This window comes from Lepisosteus oculatus, chromosome 19 (assembly GCF_040954835.1).
Source record: "Lepisosteus oculatus isolate fLepOcu1 chromosome 19, fLepOcu1.hap2, whole genome shotgun sequence".
In the NCBI taxonomy this organism is placed as follows: Eukaryota; Metazoa; Chordata; class Actinopteri; order Semionotiformes; family Lepisosteidae; genus Lepisosteus; species Lepisosteus oculatus.
In genome coordinates this window covers 10566985-10585002 of record NC_090714.1, presented here as the reverse complement: position 1 = coordinate 10585002, position 18018 = coordinate 10566985, and the positions used below count along the sequence as shown (strand labels likewise).

The following is an 18018-nucleotide window of genomic DNA, read 5'->3' as shown; positions in this document are numbered from 1 at the left end:
TTCAGTATTTCTCTCATTTCCTATTTAAGAGCAGAATACTTCGAATAATGTTTCTAAGATTTTGACCACCGGTATTTGGTTTCTAGTGTTCTACGTTTAATTCAGTTAACGTCTTATCTATATCGATTTTATTCGATTGCGAATCTCACAGATGAAATGAACAACTTAAATGTGCGAGGTTATAAGCCTGAGATATAATACAGTGAAGCAGATTTATCTCCATATACATAATATTGGAATTATGAAGACGGTGTATTTCATACCAGGTGTGTAAAGTAGAATTATGTGTTTTGAGTATAAATTAGGTGTTGCCTAAAAAAGCTACATGTATCAAACTAGTGCAGGGCCTTTGTAACTTGTGAACACTGGCTCCTGGGAAAGCAATCACGCAAAACAACCTTTTAGGTGACTCCGTGTGATGTATGAGATCCTGTTGTGCCATCAAAACTGAAATGTCACAAGAGTGAAAAAACAGGTTTGTGGGACGACAGGCATCAGGGACTATGTTGACTTGATGCTTGTATTGTATGGCCAGTAACTCCCTAAGGTTTGCTGTTTTTCTACCCTTGATCTTTGAGCTTATTGCTGGTAATCAAAGATCATCTTTGCACAGACACTGATTAATTACCACAGAGGTGATATGTGGGATTTCAACACATGTATGTCTAACTTGGTCCCAGATCGACAGGAGGGGTGGCTTCGGAACAGGTTAAGAATAGACAGTGCATGTTAGACCTGGCCATGTGCCTACACCCAGTTCATGCTCTGCCCACAACCAAGACATCAAAAGGACACGTCCCCCTCCCCCCAGAGAGCAAGTCTGACTCGGGAGCGGATTTGAGATGGAAGATCTGAGGGGGACACAGATTTCTGTGCTGGATCCAGGAGAGACCTCAGACACCAAGGACTCTGCGGAGGACGAAGATCCTGCCATAGTCTTTCTTCCTTCGCCCCTACCTGGAGATCGACTTGGAGAAAAACAGGGTGGGGGCATAAGAAACCACATTGTTCAGGACAACCGGGCCTGAAGACCACCAAAGTACTGCACTGAGTTTCATCCCTTCCTTTGGAGTGGCGGGAGGTGGCAGACCAGGTCACCGACTGGAGCTGCTTTTGGGGGAATAATGCTGCGATTATGTGAATGATGGACTTTTCCTTTGGGACATTAGTTTTGGAAACTCGGGTCTCCTTGGGGTTCCTGTACTGTTCTGTAAGTTGTCATGTGCGCGGGTTAGGCAGTTATAGAAATTTTGTGTTGTATGATGGGTCTTGTGTGTTGGGTAAATTGATGTACTGTAATAAACAGTGTAATTATGTAGGATGACTGGTCTGTGGGTGCACTGTTGGGTCTGGGAGGTAATAATAATCCTGTTGGCAGACACAAAGGGTCCTAGCAAAAATGCTTCGAGGGAGTAGTTGGCTACAAAGCCAAAAGATTCCCTCATTTAGCGGTCATCCGCCATGATATAATGTTCTTTGGAGTAATGGCTTTGTGGCAACAATCCAGTAGATATCTTCTAATTGACCTTACTGCAAGGACAGGCGTTGTACATTTCTTTAGGAATAGAAAAACACTTTAGTGCAGAATGGGATCTATGGGCATGTAGCTGTTTGCGAAGACAGCTGGCTGCCAACAGGTACAGACAGGAGTGGGTCTCACTGGGCGTATAACCAGTATAGTGAAAATGTATCTGGAATGCAATGAAGCTTATTGAACGGTAATGTTGTCATTAACAAACCCCTTCCTGCAAGTCTTCAGGGACAAAGGTAATTCTCATTGGAAAAGTGTTTAATATAGCACCCAACCATAACAAGAGAAAACTGAACCAAGTAATTATAGACAATCCATCTATTTTCTAACTTCTTTATCCAATACAGGGAATTATAGGCCAATATATCATATTTCTACTATATGTAAGGTTAGAGAAATAATTGGAATTAAAGGATAGGCTGCACTGTATGTCCATATGGATTTATATAAAGTTCTCAATTTGCAGGAGTAATCTGGATAATAGTATTAGGTACAAACCAAGAACATATTGTGTATGTAGATTTTCAGAAGGCTATTGATAAATTTCCTCATAGAATGTAATTATCAAATTGTAGGCTGCCGACATTCACTGAAGTGCATGTCCTTGGACTGTGAATTGGTTCATGGACATAGTCCAGGAAATGGTACTGATAGGTGGTGATGGCACTGATTAAATTGGGGTTATGCAATTAGTGAAACAGGGATCTGCATCACAACCACAGCTCTAATTTCTATTACTGATCTAGACTCCAACACAGCTAACAGCATAGTCAAGTGTGCAATGACCAAACTCTGAGGATTAGACACTGTTGCAGACAAAAAATAAAACACGAAATGTGCTATCCTCTCCTGGGCTGGAATCCATTAACCTTTTTAAAAGCAGGAAAATAAAACTGTTCAACACAGCAGTAACAGCCCTTGACTAAGTGGGTAGGTTCGATCTTCGATCCTCATTTATAAATTACATTTTAATCTTGGTTTCAAAATACCTGGAACAAGTTAATTACTTAACCAGGCAATTTGTGCAATTGAAATAAATACCAGTTTTGTCTGTTGCTCAAGGACAATTGATAAATACCAATTTAATTGAATCAATATTCTAAAGGTTAAATTATAGGCTTCTAAAATTGGATTTAAGCATGATCTATGACATTTGCTGCATTGGAGCTCTCAAGGACTAGGATTGTCCAACAGTGAACATAGTTCTAAGTCAAGTTCACTTAACAGACCCATAAGGGTATATTGAATTGAATCAGTTTTTCTGGTACTAGAATTTGTGACCGACAGCCTTAAAACACTTCCATATTGTTCAGTTGGTAATAACTTGTATAAATAGGTTGAGATGTATTAATTTGGGCACAGACCAATAAAAAAAAAAATCTGCTTTAAACTTTAGTGGATAGCCAACATAAGGGTCATCACCTTTCCCTGACATGAATGCAATGGAAATATTTTAGGAGGAATTCCAGAAAAACCCAGAAATTTGCCCATTAAACACTGCACTACTTTGAGTCTAGGTAGAATACCAATCCCCATATTAAGTCAACTACAAAAGAGCAGTTAGTCCCTTTACCATTTTAGCTATGAGATGTTGCCACTATGGTAAATTATGGTCATCATGCAGGTCCCCCCCATACAAGGCACTGGTTGACTTACCCTCCAATACACCTGTTTTGAAGTCTCCAGGTAGTAGTTTGCTCAGGATCCAACCTTTCCAAATAAACATTAACATTTTCTGCTGATCATTGGGAGATTAAACATTTCCTGGAGTCCAAGTCTATTGAAGTGTATTGCAGGTGGCTATTACATGCTCACATGAGGCAGATTTGCAGTCCTTTAGATCCTTGACCTAAAGCACTTCCAGAAGTCAAGAATAAGCTAAGGGATAATGTAAACTACTCTTCCTCTAGCAGCACTAAATTGGTGGGAAGCGTTCTGGCAGTTCAGCATCTAGAACAATTGGCCCCTGCATTGATTACACTAAAAGTATACCTAAAATTTCATACTGAATGTGGCAATCAAACTCCCAAGAGGTGCATGCAGCAAGAGTGAATTTAAATAAACCTTAGCATCAATATGAAGTACTAAATCCCTGTTAACTCCTAAGAACAGGATCCTTGAGTAGTTTTAAACACCAGAAAAGATTTACCACCTCCAGTAAGACACTTCCCTCTAGCACCCAAACCAGTTTTAGAAGTTGCAGAAAAAGCTCAAGTCACATGAAAGAACACAAACTTCAGCACGTCTTAGACATGTGCACTTTATTGGATTTGTATTAGTCAGTGTACAGGTAGGCTCCACCATAGGTCTGGCACCGCCACTTTCCATACGGCTTGTAACATATGCCTGGGGGGGATGTAAACCTTTGTTTTTATAAAGGTTGCTTTTGCATAACAAAAATCAAAAATACAGGACCAAGAATTTAAGGCTGAAAGTACAAAAACCCAGACATTGGTATCGGTTACATAATTTACATATAAGCAATACTACAACAAGGTTTTTTTTAAGTGTGCTCCCAATTGCTGGGCAGCCTTCATAGAGGCAAATAAGTTTCTGAACAATGCATTTAACATTAAACATTGGAATGACTAAAAAAAGAAATGTACATTTTAAGTCCTCAGATGCATTGTAGAACTTCGGGGATGCTTATTTGCCAAAAAACATTGCCGTCACCTTCACCGTTCCAGTTTTTAAATCCTGAGTCAAGCGCCAAAAATAACAAAAGCCATGCCAATTTGTTGTTTCTGGTTTTCTCTGCGCAGTTAAAGTCGGCGTGTGAAGTGGTAACAGTCCGTTTAGAAGCATTTGCGGTGGACGATGGAAGGTCCGGACTCATCGTACTCCTGCTTGCTGATCCACATCTGCTGGAAGGTGGACAGGGAAGCCAGGATGGAGCCTCCAATCCAGACGGAGTACTTGCGCTCAGGTGGGGCAATGATCTATAAAGACAAAGAAGTTGAATACCACATATACTTACCCCATACTGTAGTCAAGTGCTTCCTAAAGCTAGTGCACAAGTTGCTAGATGGAGAAAACCTTACCTTGATTTTCATTGTGCTAGGAGCCAAGGATGTAATCTCCTTCTGCATTCTGTCTGCAATGCCAGGGTACATGGTGGTACCACCAGACAGTACAGTGTTGGCATACAGATCCTTACGGATGTCGACATCACACTTCATGATGGAATTGAAGGTGGTCTCATGAATGCCACAGGATTCCATACCTAAGAACACATAATAGACATTGTCAAGTTAACCTCAATTTCCCCCAAATAGATGGAAAACCTTTATCCTTTTGTAAGCATGTGGGCTCTAGTGGCAAATCCCAGATACCTACCCAGGAAAGAGGGCTGGAACAGGGCCTCGGGGCATCTGAACCTCTCATTGCCAATGGTGATGACCTGCCCATCAGGCAGCTCATAGCTCTTCTCCAGGGAGGAGGAGGAAGCAGCAGTGCCCATCTCCTGCTCAAAGTCAAGAGCAACATAGCACAGCTTCTCCTTGATGTCACGGACAATTTCTCTTTCGGCTGTGGTGGTGAAGCTGTAGCCTCTCTCGGTCAGGATCTTCATGAGGTAGTCAGTCAGGTCACGACCAGCCAAATCCAGACGGAGGATGGCATGGGGCAGGGCATAACCCTCATAGATGGGCACGGTGTGGGTAACACCATCACCAGAGTCCATCACGATACCAGTGGTACGACCAGAGGCATACAGAGACAGCACAGCCTGGATGGCAACATACATGGCTGGGGTGTTGAAGGTCTCAAACATGATCTGTGAAAAAAGAGGACAAGTTAGTTCAAGCTGCTACAGTCTGGAAACCAGACGTTATTTCAGGTTAGTGCATGCTGATGTACCATTTCAACACAATTAGTGAAGTTTCAGTGCAGTTGAAAGCAAAAGTCATTCACTAGTCTAGGAGACTGGAAAAAGTGCAGTGAAAAAACTGCAAACAGAAGAACAGCAAAGGAAATAAACCTGTAGCTCCAGCAAAAGAGATGAAAGTCAGGTCTGAAGGTCCCTGAAAAGAGTCAGGAAAACAATGAATAGGAAGAAAGGAAGGAAAGAATGTACACCCTGATCATTTATGACAGAAGGGAAAGAGGAGGGGGGGGTGAGGAATCCTGTCAAACTAACCTGTGTCATCTTTTCTCTGTTGGCTTTGGGGTTCAGGGGGGCCTCAGTGAGCAGAACAGGGTGCTCCTCAGGGGCAACTCTCAGCTCATTGTAGAAAGTGTGATGCCAGATCTTCTCCATATCATCCCAGTTGGTGACAATGCCGTGTTCAATGGGGTACTTCAGGGTCAGGATACCTCTCTTGCTCTGGGCCTCATCACCGACATAGCTGTCCTTTTGTCCCATACCAACCATCACACCCTACAAAACAAGCATTCAGTGCAACGTGAGCCGTCAAATTAACATGAATTTGTATCCCAATTCCAAATTGCATGAACCCCAGTTTAACAACCTAGCACCTCTTATTAAAATTCATACCTGGTGTCTTGGGCGACCGACGATGGATGGGAAGACAGCACGAGGAGCATCATCTCCAGCGAATCCGGCCTTGCACATACCGGATCCGTTATCAACAACCAGTGCGGCAATTTCATCTTCCATGGCTGATCTGGAAATTAAAAAGAATTGGTTCAAAAATTAAAAACGGACGAAGTGCTAAAAGGCGGCTTTAATCCATAACCGCTGTAAAACTACAATGAGGATGCCCCAAAGTAGGGAACTCATTTCCTACTTCCGATTCCGGGTGCAATTCCGCCTTCGAGCCTCTAGGTGGAGCTCTGGCGCCGAACAATTCAAATCTACAGATTCGAGACAAAGGAAGTCCGCTCTATTCTCTCTTTATTACCATAAAAGGCAATGGTTTGAGCAGCTTTGCGACTGCCGGCGGCGTGGCACTCTGCCAGCCTGGGAAGGTTCAACCCAGAGGAACCTATTTCAACATACGAGAAGCATGGCCGTGACCACTCCCAAATCTTACCCCTCGAGTTCAGCACTTCCCCTTTTCAAAAGAAGGGCGCATTGCTCAAGACTTAACAGCCTGCCGGGGGGGGGAGGGAGGGGGGTTCAGAGATTGCTCTGCGTCACATTTCGCTAAGCATTTAATGAATTATCCGTTCATCTCCCCACTCCAGCTAGACCTCCCTTTTCATACCCCCGCCACCACCCACCACTTTTTTTTAAACCAAGACACTTGCAGTCGAAGCCGGGCTAACGACTACGGAACCGGCTCGCCGAGACCGCTTCCTCACAGCTGCACCCTGATCACGACCGCCATTATCCACCCCCACAACTACCGGACACCGGGTGCATTTCTTGCAGGAAACCGGCCGAACCAGCAGCCCCAGCCATCGGCAAGTTACATAACCGGCGAGTGGAGCCGCCAAGCGAGCGCACAACAGCCCGCCAGCAGCCCAGCCACGCCTTGCAACCCAGAATCCTCCGTTCACAACCGACCCCCCCCTTCCCTCCTCCCAACCCCCCCAGAACCAACGCCCGAACTGGATCCGCTAAAACACGAACCACCCAAAAGAAAAGAAAAAAATCAAGCACCTAACAAAAAGTGTGCACGCCTAAACCGGTTCTGAACGCGCCCGCTCAACCGTCACGTTTTAAAGACGCAGCAAATGTGAAAAGCCGGCTCGTCACGCCGGGAAACGAAGCCTCTTAACTAGGTCACACCCAACTGCACTGAAAGACCTGGAGAGAGGGGACGAAAAGTCCCGCTATTTCCCTCCCCCAACCGTTAGGCGCATTAAAATTTAAACTTGAAATTAGGGTCTAAAAGGGGGGCTCGTACCCCACCAGCACCAACGGTTCGACAAAAGCCAGCTAAAAGAAAAACCGCCTGTCCTCTAGTTTCGCTCGTTACAATGAAACGTTCTAAAAAGCAGGCTGCAAAATTGTTAAGAAAGCATTTACGCCTTATTTCACATTAAAATAACCCAACATTAAGCAGAAGAACAAAGAACCTCGTGACTCCAGAACAAGCGACTAATTCCTTCATTCATTTAAAAAAAACAAATATCCAACCCTTTATAAACTGCCACAAGCCCAATGGTCATCGGTGTACAAGTACAACAATAGATACCTTCCTTCTTTCAAAAAAAAAAGAGCATAAAACTTTTGTTTCCTTACCTTGGGTGTGGGGCTTTTTAACAGCTTAAAGAAAGAAAGACAGGCTGGCGATTCCCGCACTAGCTGCGTGTGGAGGAGCTCAAAGTGAGTCGATGCCGGCTGGGAGCTCTGTTATATCCTCAGCCTGGTGCCCGGCTCTCGCCATAAAAGGTAAACTTTCGGAACTCGGCGATCTGATTGGCCGGCGTCACGCACTCTTGTGTGTCGCGTGCACATTGCTGCACTCCACAGTGTTTGTTGCAACTTGAGAGCTGGTGAGGGAGAGGGAGAGAAAGGAGAAAAAAAAGGGGGAAAAAAAAAGAAAAGAGAAGAAAAAATTCGGTGCGACTTAATACGAGATATGCACGAGTATTTTTTAAGAACCCTGCAGTTGTTTTATTTTGGGTTTTCTTTAACCTTACTTTGGAAATTGCTTTTAAATCCTAATGGCACCTTCATTTAATAATTACCTCAATTTTGGTGCACTATAAAATTTGTACGACTGTACGTCGTATAATTCATTTAGCTGTAATAATTGTATGTGTATGATTTGTGATGTTATCTCTGCTTTATATTAGAAATCTATTATTCCGATTTGTTTTCCCATTGTCTCATCCCTTAAGAATCCTTGAATCCGTCGTTGTTGTGTATAATGTCACATTTCGGTGATAATATGCAACTTTATACTCATACACGCAAATACCCGTAAAAGTGTCCTAATTAACGAGACGACAGTGTGCTGTTTGTTACTAGTTCATGATTATTTCTAATAAAAGTAGTTTTAATTCAGATAATATTTTTCCTTAGTATATTTCCTAATTCTGTTGCACTCGATGGGGAAAAAACGTCCGTAAAAGGTTTCGGAGTAATATGGGACTTTGAATTAAAGGTTGAATCATTACAATATTTTTTATATATTTAAATTAAGCAAGACCCCTTATGTCTGATTTCGGGGGCCTGTGTCTGGCTCCATCTTTCCGAACAGCAGCAGCTTAATAATGTCTCATTTTAATAATAATAAAGTTCCAAACCAGGGCATTTGATGTTTCTTTGGCATTTTTAATTTGTAAAAATCTGAATATTAACAACTGCAAATTCATTGAGTGCTTCAGTGCTAAACGGGATGTAGTGTACAGGCCTACTTCCTTTTCTGTGGATTATGCTGTAGCTGCTTGGAAAATGGCCTGAAGGTTTCAAAGCTACACATGATAATTCTAAATGGGCTCTATGAACAGAGCCCGTCGAATCAGCGTTCTGAATGTCAAGGTTTATTTTCATCGGCATTTTTAATACATAAGCATGGGCTTTTTTACCCATTTTCATCACACAAAGGGAAAAGCAGGAAACAGCACTTTCTCTCAAGGATGACAAAGTTTACCCCCTGATAGAAATTGCTTACTCTTTATTTTTTTGTGTGTGTTAAAGTCTATTGCCCTGTCATGGGTATGCCTTTAAACAAAAGGCACCAGAGACGAGCTTCCTTAGGCAAACTGTACTGGGTGGGCGTGGCACCTATGACAAGAGGTTCTTCTGAGCCAGACACCAGCTCTCTCCCTGCCGACTGCTGAGAGCTCCTTTCTTTGCATTGGTGAGCCCAATAGATGTTAAAGGCTCTGTGGACTTTAGACTTCTGTGCTAAAACATGTGGTCTTGCTTATTGTGTGAATGTCTCATTAAAGGAGAATAACCTGCACTTCAGAGGCATATGCACAAGACTATCTTAGAATCAAGTAAAACAGAATTTCAGTCTGCCAATGTTTGTACACAAGGCAGTCGCAAGTGACAAAGGTAAGACTGGAGCAGATAAAAGGTTTTAATTTTACGATTGTGGATTACTTGTTATCTGTATAGGAGTAAATCTGCAAAAAGTCACCTTTTGTTATTGTCCTGTTGCTAAAATGCATACAGTGACCTATACAAAATCCAGTTCCTCACCTCAGTTTCAAAAGTAACAGAGCTGAATATTGCCTGAATTCACCTTTGTTTTTCCATTTTCGGTGTTCATGTTAAACCATGAGCAACACAGTTGTGCTGGGGTCCCTGGGTTCGGTTCCTGGGGTGCTGTCTGTGTGGAGTTTGTACATCCTCTCTGGGTTTCCATGGGTTTCCTCTACGTGCTCCGGTTTCCTCCCACAGTTTAATGTACTGGTAGATTAATACTGCATACTAGTAGATTCATTGGCTTCTGGGACAACTGGCCCTGCAATGGACTGGTATCTGAACCAGGGTGTACCTGCCTTGCTCCCATTGCTTGCTGGGATGGGCTCTCGCTCCCCAGCAAGCCTGAATTGGGTGAAGTAGTTGGAAAATGGATAATAATAATTGCTTACACTTATATAGCCCTTTTCTGGACACTCAAAGCGCTTTACAGGTAATGGGGACTCCCCTCCACCACCACCAATGTGCAGCATCCACCTGGATGATGCGACAGCAGCCATAGTGCACCAGAACGCTCACCACACATCAGCTATCAGTGGGGAGGAGAGCAGAGTAATGAAGCCAATTCATAGATGGGGATTATTAGGAGGCCATGATTGGTAAGGGCCAATGGGAAATTTGGCCAGGACGCCAGGGTTACACCCCTACTCTTTTCGAGAAACACCCTGGGATTTTTAATGACCACAGAGAGTCAGGACCTCAGTTTTACATCTCATCCGAAGGACGGCGCCTGTTTACAGTATAGTGTCCCCGTCACCATACTTTGGAATTAGGACCCACATGGACCACAGGGTGAGCGCCCCCTGCTGGCCCCACTAACACCTCTTCCAGCAGCAACCTTAGTTTTTCCCAGGAGGTCTCCCATCCAGGTACTGACCAGGCTCACACCTGTTTAGCTTCAGTGGGTTGCCAGTTGTGAGTTGCAGGGTGATATGGCTGCGATAGATGGATAGATGGATGTGATACTATTCAAGCCTGTGTTAAAGCTGGACGATTGTGATCACTAACAAACGCTAAAAGGAGGCAGTCAAAGGTAAGATTTCCTTCACGGTTTCCAAAATAAGGGTTTTCTAAGTCCCACTGTGAAGCCTGTTTTGCATTACTTCAGGAAATGAAAAACACCCTTTCCCATTAGCATGTGTTAAACTGATTTTTTCCATCAGTCGCACCAAAATGAAATCTGTGTTTGCTCGAAATATACCTAACAAGAAGCTCGAAATATACCCAACAAGAATGTGTCTCTCCTTTTTGTGTGCCCAACCTGTCTCAAAATATCCCAGCTGGGATATTTTGTCTCTTTGTTGGGAGTAAAAGTGACTTATGTCTCTTATGTGTTTTTAGTCCTTTATTTTGCCAGGTAAGTCAATAAAGAACAAACTGTCATTTAACAATGGCGATTTGGAGACCCGATTAAACAACGGGACACTTACTGGAGCAATCTGAGCAATGTGCCTTGCTAAAGTCCTCTAACCTTAGGTGCATGCCTGCCACTGGTCTGGAAAGTCACCACTGCCTATCCATCTGACATATAACCCTAACCCATTACCCACATGGGATGTGCTTGTTTCCTGCTAGCCATGTCTTGCATACATTTGTGTGAACCTATGCATCCTTTTGGTCTGTACACTTCCTGTAGCTGGGGTTCCCTCGCTGTACATGACTGGACAATACTCTGTTGTTCTGTTCATCTCTGGATTTTAATGTAGATTTATAAATGGAACAAAGGCTGTCAATATTTTGTGGTCCATTTTGGTTTATTTTTCATTCCAGATTATTTAAACATAGTTTGTTGCCCAATATTTATTTGGGAGACGGGCATAAGACTTTTTTTTCCTCCTAATTTTATTTTAGAGATGAATGTCCATCATGGGAGTTTCAATAACAAAATCAATACATCAGACATTTGTACTAGTTCATACACTGATTTCTGATCCTGTGTTCTGTGGATACAGAAGAATAACGGAGTCAGCAGGATTACTGTTAGGCCAGTGTAATAAACACGCCTGGCATGATGAGTGTGACAAAGACATTTTATCTTCACTACAGCCCCATCTCACATTACATAACAGCTATTGTAGGCTGTAGGTGTTTATACTCTATATAACTGTCTGTGCTTCATTTAAAGGTGTGGCTTCTGCTTTAAATGTATATCATTTACATCTTCTTAGATTTTAAGCACACTGAACTATTTTCAACATAATAATAAGGATGTATTTCAGTATTTCCAGCAACTCCAGGCTCCAGCACAGCAAACATGAAAAGCATCACAAAAAGCCACAGCCTTTTTGTATGATTTTCCTAGATAAATACATCTGCATATTATTCATTTCATTGTTGATGTTTAGATAACAAATACACTGACACTGGGAATTTTTAATGAAAAGAATAAGCATAAGAATTAACTGGTACTAGTTGTAGAAATAAAAGGCATTCAGTGTTCTAAAGGAAAGTACAACTTATGATCAAACCAAACATCTTTTCTGAGTCATTCAAAACAGCTCTTTTCTATAGCAGTTTTCATGTTTGTTTTTAAACACAAACTTTTACACACATTGCACTCTTACAAGAAACGTGTTAGATAATAAAGATCTACTTTCAATTACCAAATACTTTGTACTGTACATTAAATTCAGTGCTGTGTAATTCTTGTTCAGAGACACCTATTGTGCAAAGTGTTTCCCTGGGCATTACGTATTTGAAGCTTAATGTGTGTGATGGCTGAGTTATGACTTCTAGATTGTTGGAGGGCAGATTTGTTTTGGTTTGGTGTGCGTGCTGTTTGTTTAACATTGGCGTTGTTGGCAGGAAAACACGATGACATCTGTTTTCTTGGTTCGCTTGCCCCTGTTCCCATGCCTGTACCGTATTCGCTACAATAACTGTAGATGGAGTAGCAGGTGCAAAAACATATATATTGCATTTTTAGTTGTCGGTACCTTTCAAGAAGACTAAGGTTGTATCCAAAGGACCTATGTAGCAAGATTTCAGCATGTAGTTAATATGAAAAAAAAAAACATTACCAGGGACAACTTCAACACCAATGGAAAGAAAATAGTTATAGTACATAATTCTTGTTAATAGATTGTTATAGCTGGCTTTTCCCTTCTGTTATAGCTTTATTTGACACTGTGTACGTAGGTAAAATTACTCTGTTTTGTTTTTTAGACCATTATTTAATGTTAGCCTTGTTTTAGAAGTGAACACTCTAAACATTTGGAACTCCTAATGATAATATTCACCTGTGGTAACCTATTGTGTTGCATTTGTTTTTGGAGCCGAAGAAACCAGAAAGTAAACACTGTCTTAATAATAAATGAGTGTTTACAAATAAAACCAATGTTCAGTCCATTTATGAATATGAGAAACAGCTGATCTCATTAAGTGATTAAATCACTTGCCAAAGGACGATGTAATGAAAGTAAGCTTTGATCCTACTTAAAGATGCGACAGTCAGACTCCAATAAGTCTCTCCAGTTCATTCCCGCTGCAAACATTTCTGAATATTCAGCAAACCATATTTTACGGGAATTTAGTATTTAATGTTTTAAAGTCATCGCTTGGAAAATATTGTGTACTAGGACAACTTACATTATACATATACTGTATTCTGTCAAACATTAAAGTTGTCAGACCTCACTGAAGTTTCCTTTTGCTCTGTTTGGTGATTTCCAGATTATTCGAGTAAAAGCAGTTCACAGCCTTCTTGGTAAAAGAAAGTTTATTTATCTGCATTTGGCGTAGTATTCAGTGTTAAACATTTAGGTAATTCCTTTGGGGAATTACAGCTCAGGGGTTTTGTTTAAAGTGATACTCTCTGAAAAGTACCTTCACTGGAACCAGGCATTTTTTTTAGCTGTGATTAACATATGCAACGCATGTTCTTTGTATCATAGTCCATGATAGATACTTTATTGTCCAAAACATGGGAGTCACCTAAAATCACATGAAATCACAACAACAGTATGCGATACAGAAATATAAAAAGTAGGTAGTGGGGAGACTACATTTACATACCTTTATTGGGTAGTTTTATTGCAGAGGGGATAAAGGACTTCTTATAAATGTTTTTATTTTAATTTGGGACCCTAAACAGTCTTCCTGAGAATGGAATGGGTGTGTGAGTTCCATTTTGAGAATTGCGTTATGATATAAATCGCAGAGCTTGGGCTGCTGTTTCCCAATTATTTTTCCTGTTATTTTCACAATTCTGGACAGTTTACTTTTGCTTTTCAACCCCAGGTTTCCATACCAAACTGTTGCGTTAAATGCCATGCTGCTTTATAATATTTCATTGTCTTTGTCTTTACTTTGTCTCACACTAATGTTGTTGTTATCGTTATCATCATCATCAGGTGGGGAATTTGTTTTTGTTTACTTGACCGCTGTTGGTTGCTTACTTTACGGCTGCAGCAGATTTCTTTTTGTCATTCTGTGCTTCTGGGCCAAAGGTCAAAGCTAATCCTTTGTGATCATGCTGATGGGCAGATATTGTACATCGCTGAAATGCAGAACAGTTGATCCCGCTTTCTGTCTCTCTGTGGGTGATTGTCACTGCTAAACATCAAAACACCCCTTTTTCTCGCATTTAAAGACAATGTTAAGACCGACTCTCAAACAAACCTTAATTGTTTTAAGACATGCATAAGAACAAAATATGCAATACAGTCATCCCCAAGATGCACTAGCTGCCAATCAGAACATTGTGGGCTCCTGTGTTGCTAATATATATGATACATATAATATAATGACTTTTGTCAGCTTTTGTCATACCCATTATTGTTTCTTTCTCTAATCGGTGGACATGCTCTGATTTTGTTGCTCTTGCGTTCTCTCCAGCTGGAATCGAGTGTCTTGTCTCCAGACTGGAGCTGTCATGACCCACCAGTTCTGCCGCTCTTCTGCGGTAATTTTTGCCAGCGTGGCGTTTCCAGAAACACCCAGGAGACAGCCTTGATGGACACGCCGCTCCGTGTGGACGCTGTGCTGGGGGATGAGACAAGTGACACAGACACCTGCTCCCTCATCCTTGCTGAAGCCAGTCAGATGTCTGCTGTCTCCCTTTCCATCACTGTAGCCAGGCCCGTGCCAGCAATTCATTAAGGGGCTGACCTGGCAAACGATAATAACAGCCTAGGTTACCATGATTCTCTTCTTTTTCATTAGAACCATTAGAAGGATTACAAATGAGCGGAGGCCATCTAGATCATCTGGTTTGGATTTTGATCTGAGGATCTTACCCAGGCTTCGTTCAAGAAATGACTGGGTTAGATGTAGTCGTAGATACCACTGTAGTCGTATGCATCCCACTCCATTGTGAGAAAAGGGCACTCCTTAGACTTTGATTTTGTGTTAAGATAAATGTGTCTGCTTCAAAAGAATTTTTCTTACTGGATGGGCTGATTGCTCTAAGAGATCTGCCCTGTTGTATTAGCATTTTTGCCAGTACCCACAAAGCAATATCACTTCAGCAAAAACATAATGGAAGGAATCTTTCTAGGCATTTAATTTTCCCCGGCTCTTTACAATTGCTGTATATGATTTTATTTGTGTTACAGATTAATCATTGTGATCTTACCAGCCTTTCTAAATAAAATCATCATCACTTGAGATGTCAAGATAGGGGTATCTTTCCTTCAAGCAGTGCATTTAAAGCTTTTTTAAACATTTGGAAAACAGACGGGTTTCTTCCAGTGGAAATTTCAAATGAAAAATTAAATCACCTGGAAATATGTTTTATACAGGTACTGTCATATAATGTTTAATCCTATACATCTACTATTGATTTATACTTCTATTGTAGATTGCTGTGTCTTGACATGAACTGTTTTGTTAAATGTTTTATTATTATTAATCAAAGTTTAAAATATGGCATTAATCAATAAAATCTACAGCAATACTAAAGAGTTGCCATAAAAGAAAGAGAAAAAAATGGCATGCAAAGTACTCATTGTAACCATTCATGAATATGAAAGAAGAAACTAGTCATCCTGTTAAAATACAGTTACATACACAACTGCAAAAACTGCTCCTCCCTCTTTTTCTAGAGAATTTCTGAAGATTCCCCTCCTACGGTCCCAACTTCACCACAATATGCGTGAGCAGTAACATTTCAATGAGTGTGCTGTGCACTGTATTGTTAAAGGAACTGAAAGTCACTATATAATAATAATAACAATAATAATAATAATAATAATAATAATAATAATAATAATAATAATAATAATAATTAATTTTATTTTATATAGCACCTTTAAAGGTGGCTTCTCAAAGCCCTTTACAGGATGACAATAACAATAAATAAGAAGACTACAACAATAAATAAGAAGAATACACAAGATAAGACACAATTACAATTACAACATTAACAATAGAGGAGAACATGGATGGTGGTACTAAGAAGAACAGAGGGGTGAAGAATGGAACCAGTTAAGTAAAGGCTTTTCTGAAGAAGGTTTTGAGTCTGGATTTGAAGGAGTTTAGAGAAGGTGACTCTCTGATATCCTTGGGCAAAGAGTTCCAGAGCCTGGGGGCATAGCAGGAGAAGGCCCTGTCACCCATACAATGTAGACGGGCTTGGGGGACAGTAAGGAGAGCAGAATTAGAAGAGCTGATTCTTCAAATTCGCTTTATTATTTGATTCTTCAAATAATAAGATATTGTTGTTTTCTCTGCTACAGTGATCCCACTGCAGCAGGTGTGAGGGGTCAGCGAGTCCCTAGAGACCTGGCTACTCTTAATGATGGCATCTGTGGGGGTCTGGAACCACACTTTTTTAGCACTCTTATTTAGCAGGGTGTATTGTTCTGATGACTCGTGTGTGACCGAAGACTGAGATTCTGAAAACCTTTAATAGTTAAACTTGTGAATTCATACCACCCTAACAGTACACCATATTCATCCAAGTGTTGTGTTTCAGGGAGTTCCAAACCTGTATACATTTTGTTCCACTAATGTTGTTCTTCTACTGACACATGGCATTTAATCAAAAAGTGCACAAATTATTTCCAATTATTGTTCTCATGCCATTAAAAAAAATCTACTGAAGAGTTCTCAAAACCTTGAGGTTTAAGGAGAAGTATTTTGCAGAAAAATACGACGGAATAAATCACACGTTGAAAGCTCAGGGAATGTTTGCCTGCATTTTCACTGCTGCTTTGTATTTACATTTTTTATGCCTTAGAAGTCAACTGCTAGGCTTCTGCTGAGAAGATGAGGTGTATCTGCCTTTTTGGAATTGCTTAAATTCCTCTGAAAAGGTTGATATTCAACAGGCCAGGGGTGGCTCAGAGATAACTGAGATAATATCTCTGATTCCCTGGAGGTTAAAGGCTGAGGTTTTTCTTTGTGACAGTCGAATAGGTCTTGCCCAAGCAAAGAAGAGTTAACATTCTTGTGCTAATCTGTCGCGCCTGCCTCTCTGGTGAGCTTGCAGAAAGCAAATGGTTTTGAATTTGGCTCTCAGTTTTATACCATTTAGAAGAGATTTCATTGTCTGATTGTTAAGCAGGCGCAAGGGAGGAGCTATCCCAGCTTATACTGCTTCTGAGTGTGAGAGAGGCAGCTCTCTAAAGTGTACTTCCTCTTCTGCCTCTCAGAAAATGTGAACTTTATTGAAAAATCCAACTGTGTGTCAACTGTGTTCACTGGACTTGGGGGGTTGGGAGGGCTTGAGGGGTAGTTTTAAAGAACCGCTTAGTAAAATCAGACATCTCTTTTCAAATGCCTAAGGCACTGTCCCCCACTTGCTGTTTTTTTTTTCTTTTAAGGACGAGCACTGCCTGTCACACTCCTGACACTATCCGCAAGCTGTGGAATATGACAGGACGTCAGCCACTGCCCAGACAGCTCAGTCCGTGGCCCCTTCCTGACGTCCGTTTCCCTTGTCCGCATCGCAGAGGAAAAAGCCACAGGGACAGATCCCCACCACCCCACCCCCACTCTTTGTAAGTGTCCTAGCATTGCAGGGCACGGACAAGCGAGCACTTTTGTAGCTGCATATGGGTCATTGATTATAAGTCAGCTGGAGGAGAAGATTGATCTGAGAGCAACTCTGGCCGTGTGTTAGGGAAGTGCTCACTCTGTGCTCTCCAGCCAGGCCTCTCGTACAGGGAGAGAGAGGAGGAAGTCCCAGTTAATCTATCTACCAGCTGGCTTCTTAGCACACAGATTGGATTAGAGAGCAATTTACTGCCTAAATGGATTCATATCCTTTCCCCCATTCACCCCCTTCCATCAACACCACCCCCAAGACCGTAGCCAGCAGCCCCCTCCTCTGAGTGAAACAGACAATTAGAAACAGCCATAACCTTCCATCGCTGTGTTTAGCTTTTTTTTAACCATACTTACTGTATAGCACTGGATTTTTCCTGGGTGTTTTCCTGGGTTCCTGGGGTGCTAAAGGTGTTCTTTCAATATCTGG

The 18018-nt window shown here is 41.5% G+C and overlaps 1 protein-coding gene and 1 long non-coding RNA gene across 2 annotated transcripts; one reads left to right on the top strand and one right to left on the bottom strand.

Moving 5' to 3' along the window:
• Nucleotides 1-3775: 3775 nt before the first annotated feature.
• On the bottom strand, nt 3776-7793 carry LOC102696204 (actin, cytoplasmic 1). The gene is made up of 6 exons (XM_006637121.3): nt 7683-7793; nt 6027-6156; nt 5670-5909; nt 4868-5306; nt 4573-4754; nt 3776-4470 (listed from the first exon to the last, which is right to left on the bottom strand). The coding sequence occupies exons 2-6, from the start codon at nt 6147-6149 to the stop codon at nt 4327-4329; spliced, it is 1128 nt and encodes a 375-aa protein (XP_006637184.1). The 5' UTR covers nt 6150-6156; nt 7683-7793; the 3' UTR covers nt 3776-4326.
• A 1313-nt stretch (nt 7794-9106) lies between these two features.
• LOC138224316 (uncharacterized) lies at nt 9107-15214 on the top strand. The gene is made up of 2 exons (XR_011182773.1): nt 9107-9449; nt 14436-15214. It is a non-coding gene; the product is annotated as an uncharacterized lncRNA (long non-coding RNA).
• Nucleotides 15215-18018: the final 2804 nt, after the last annotated feature.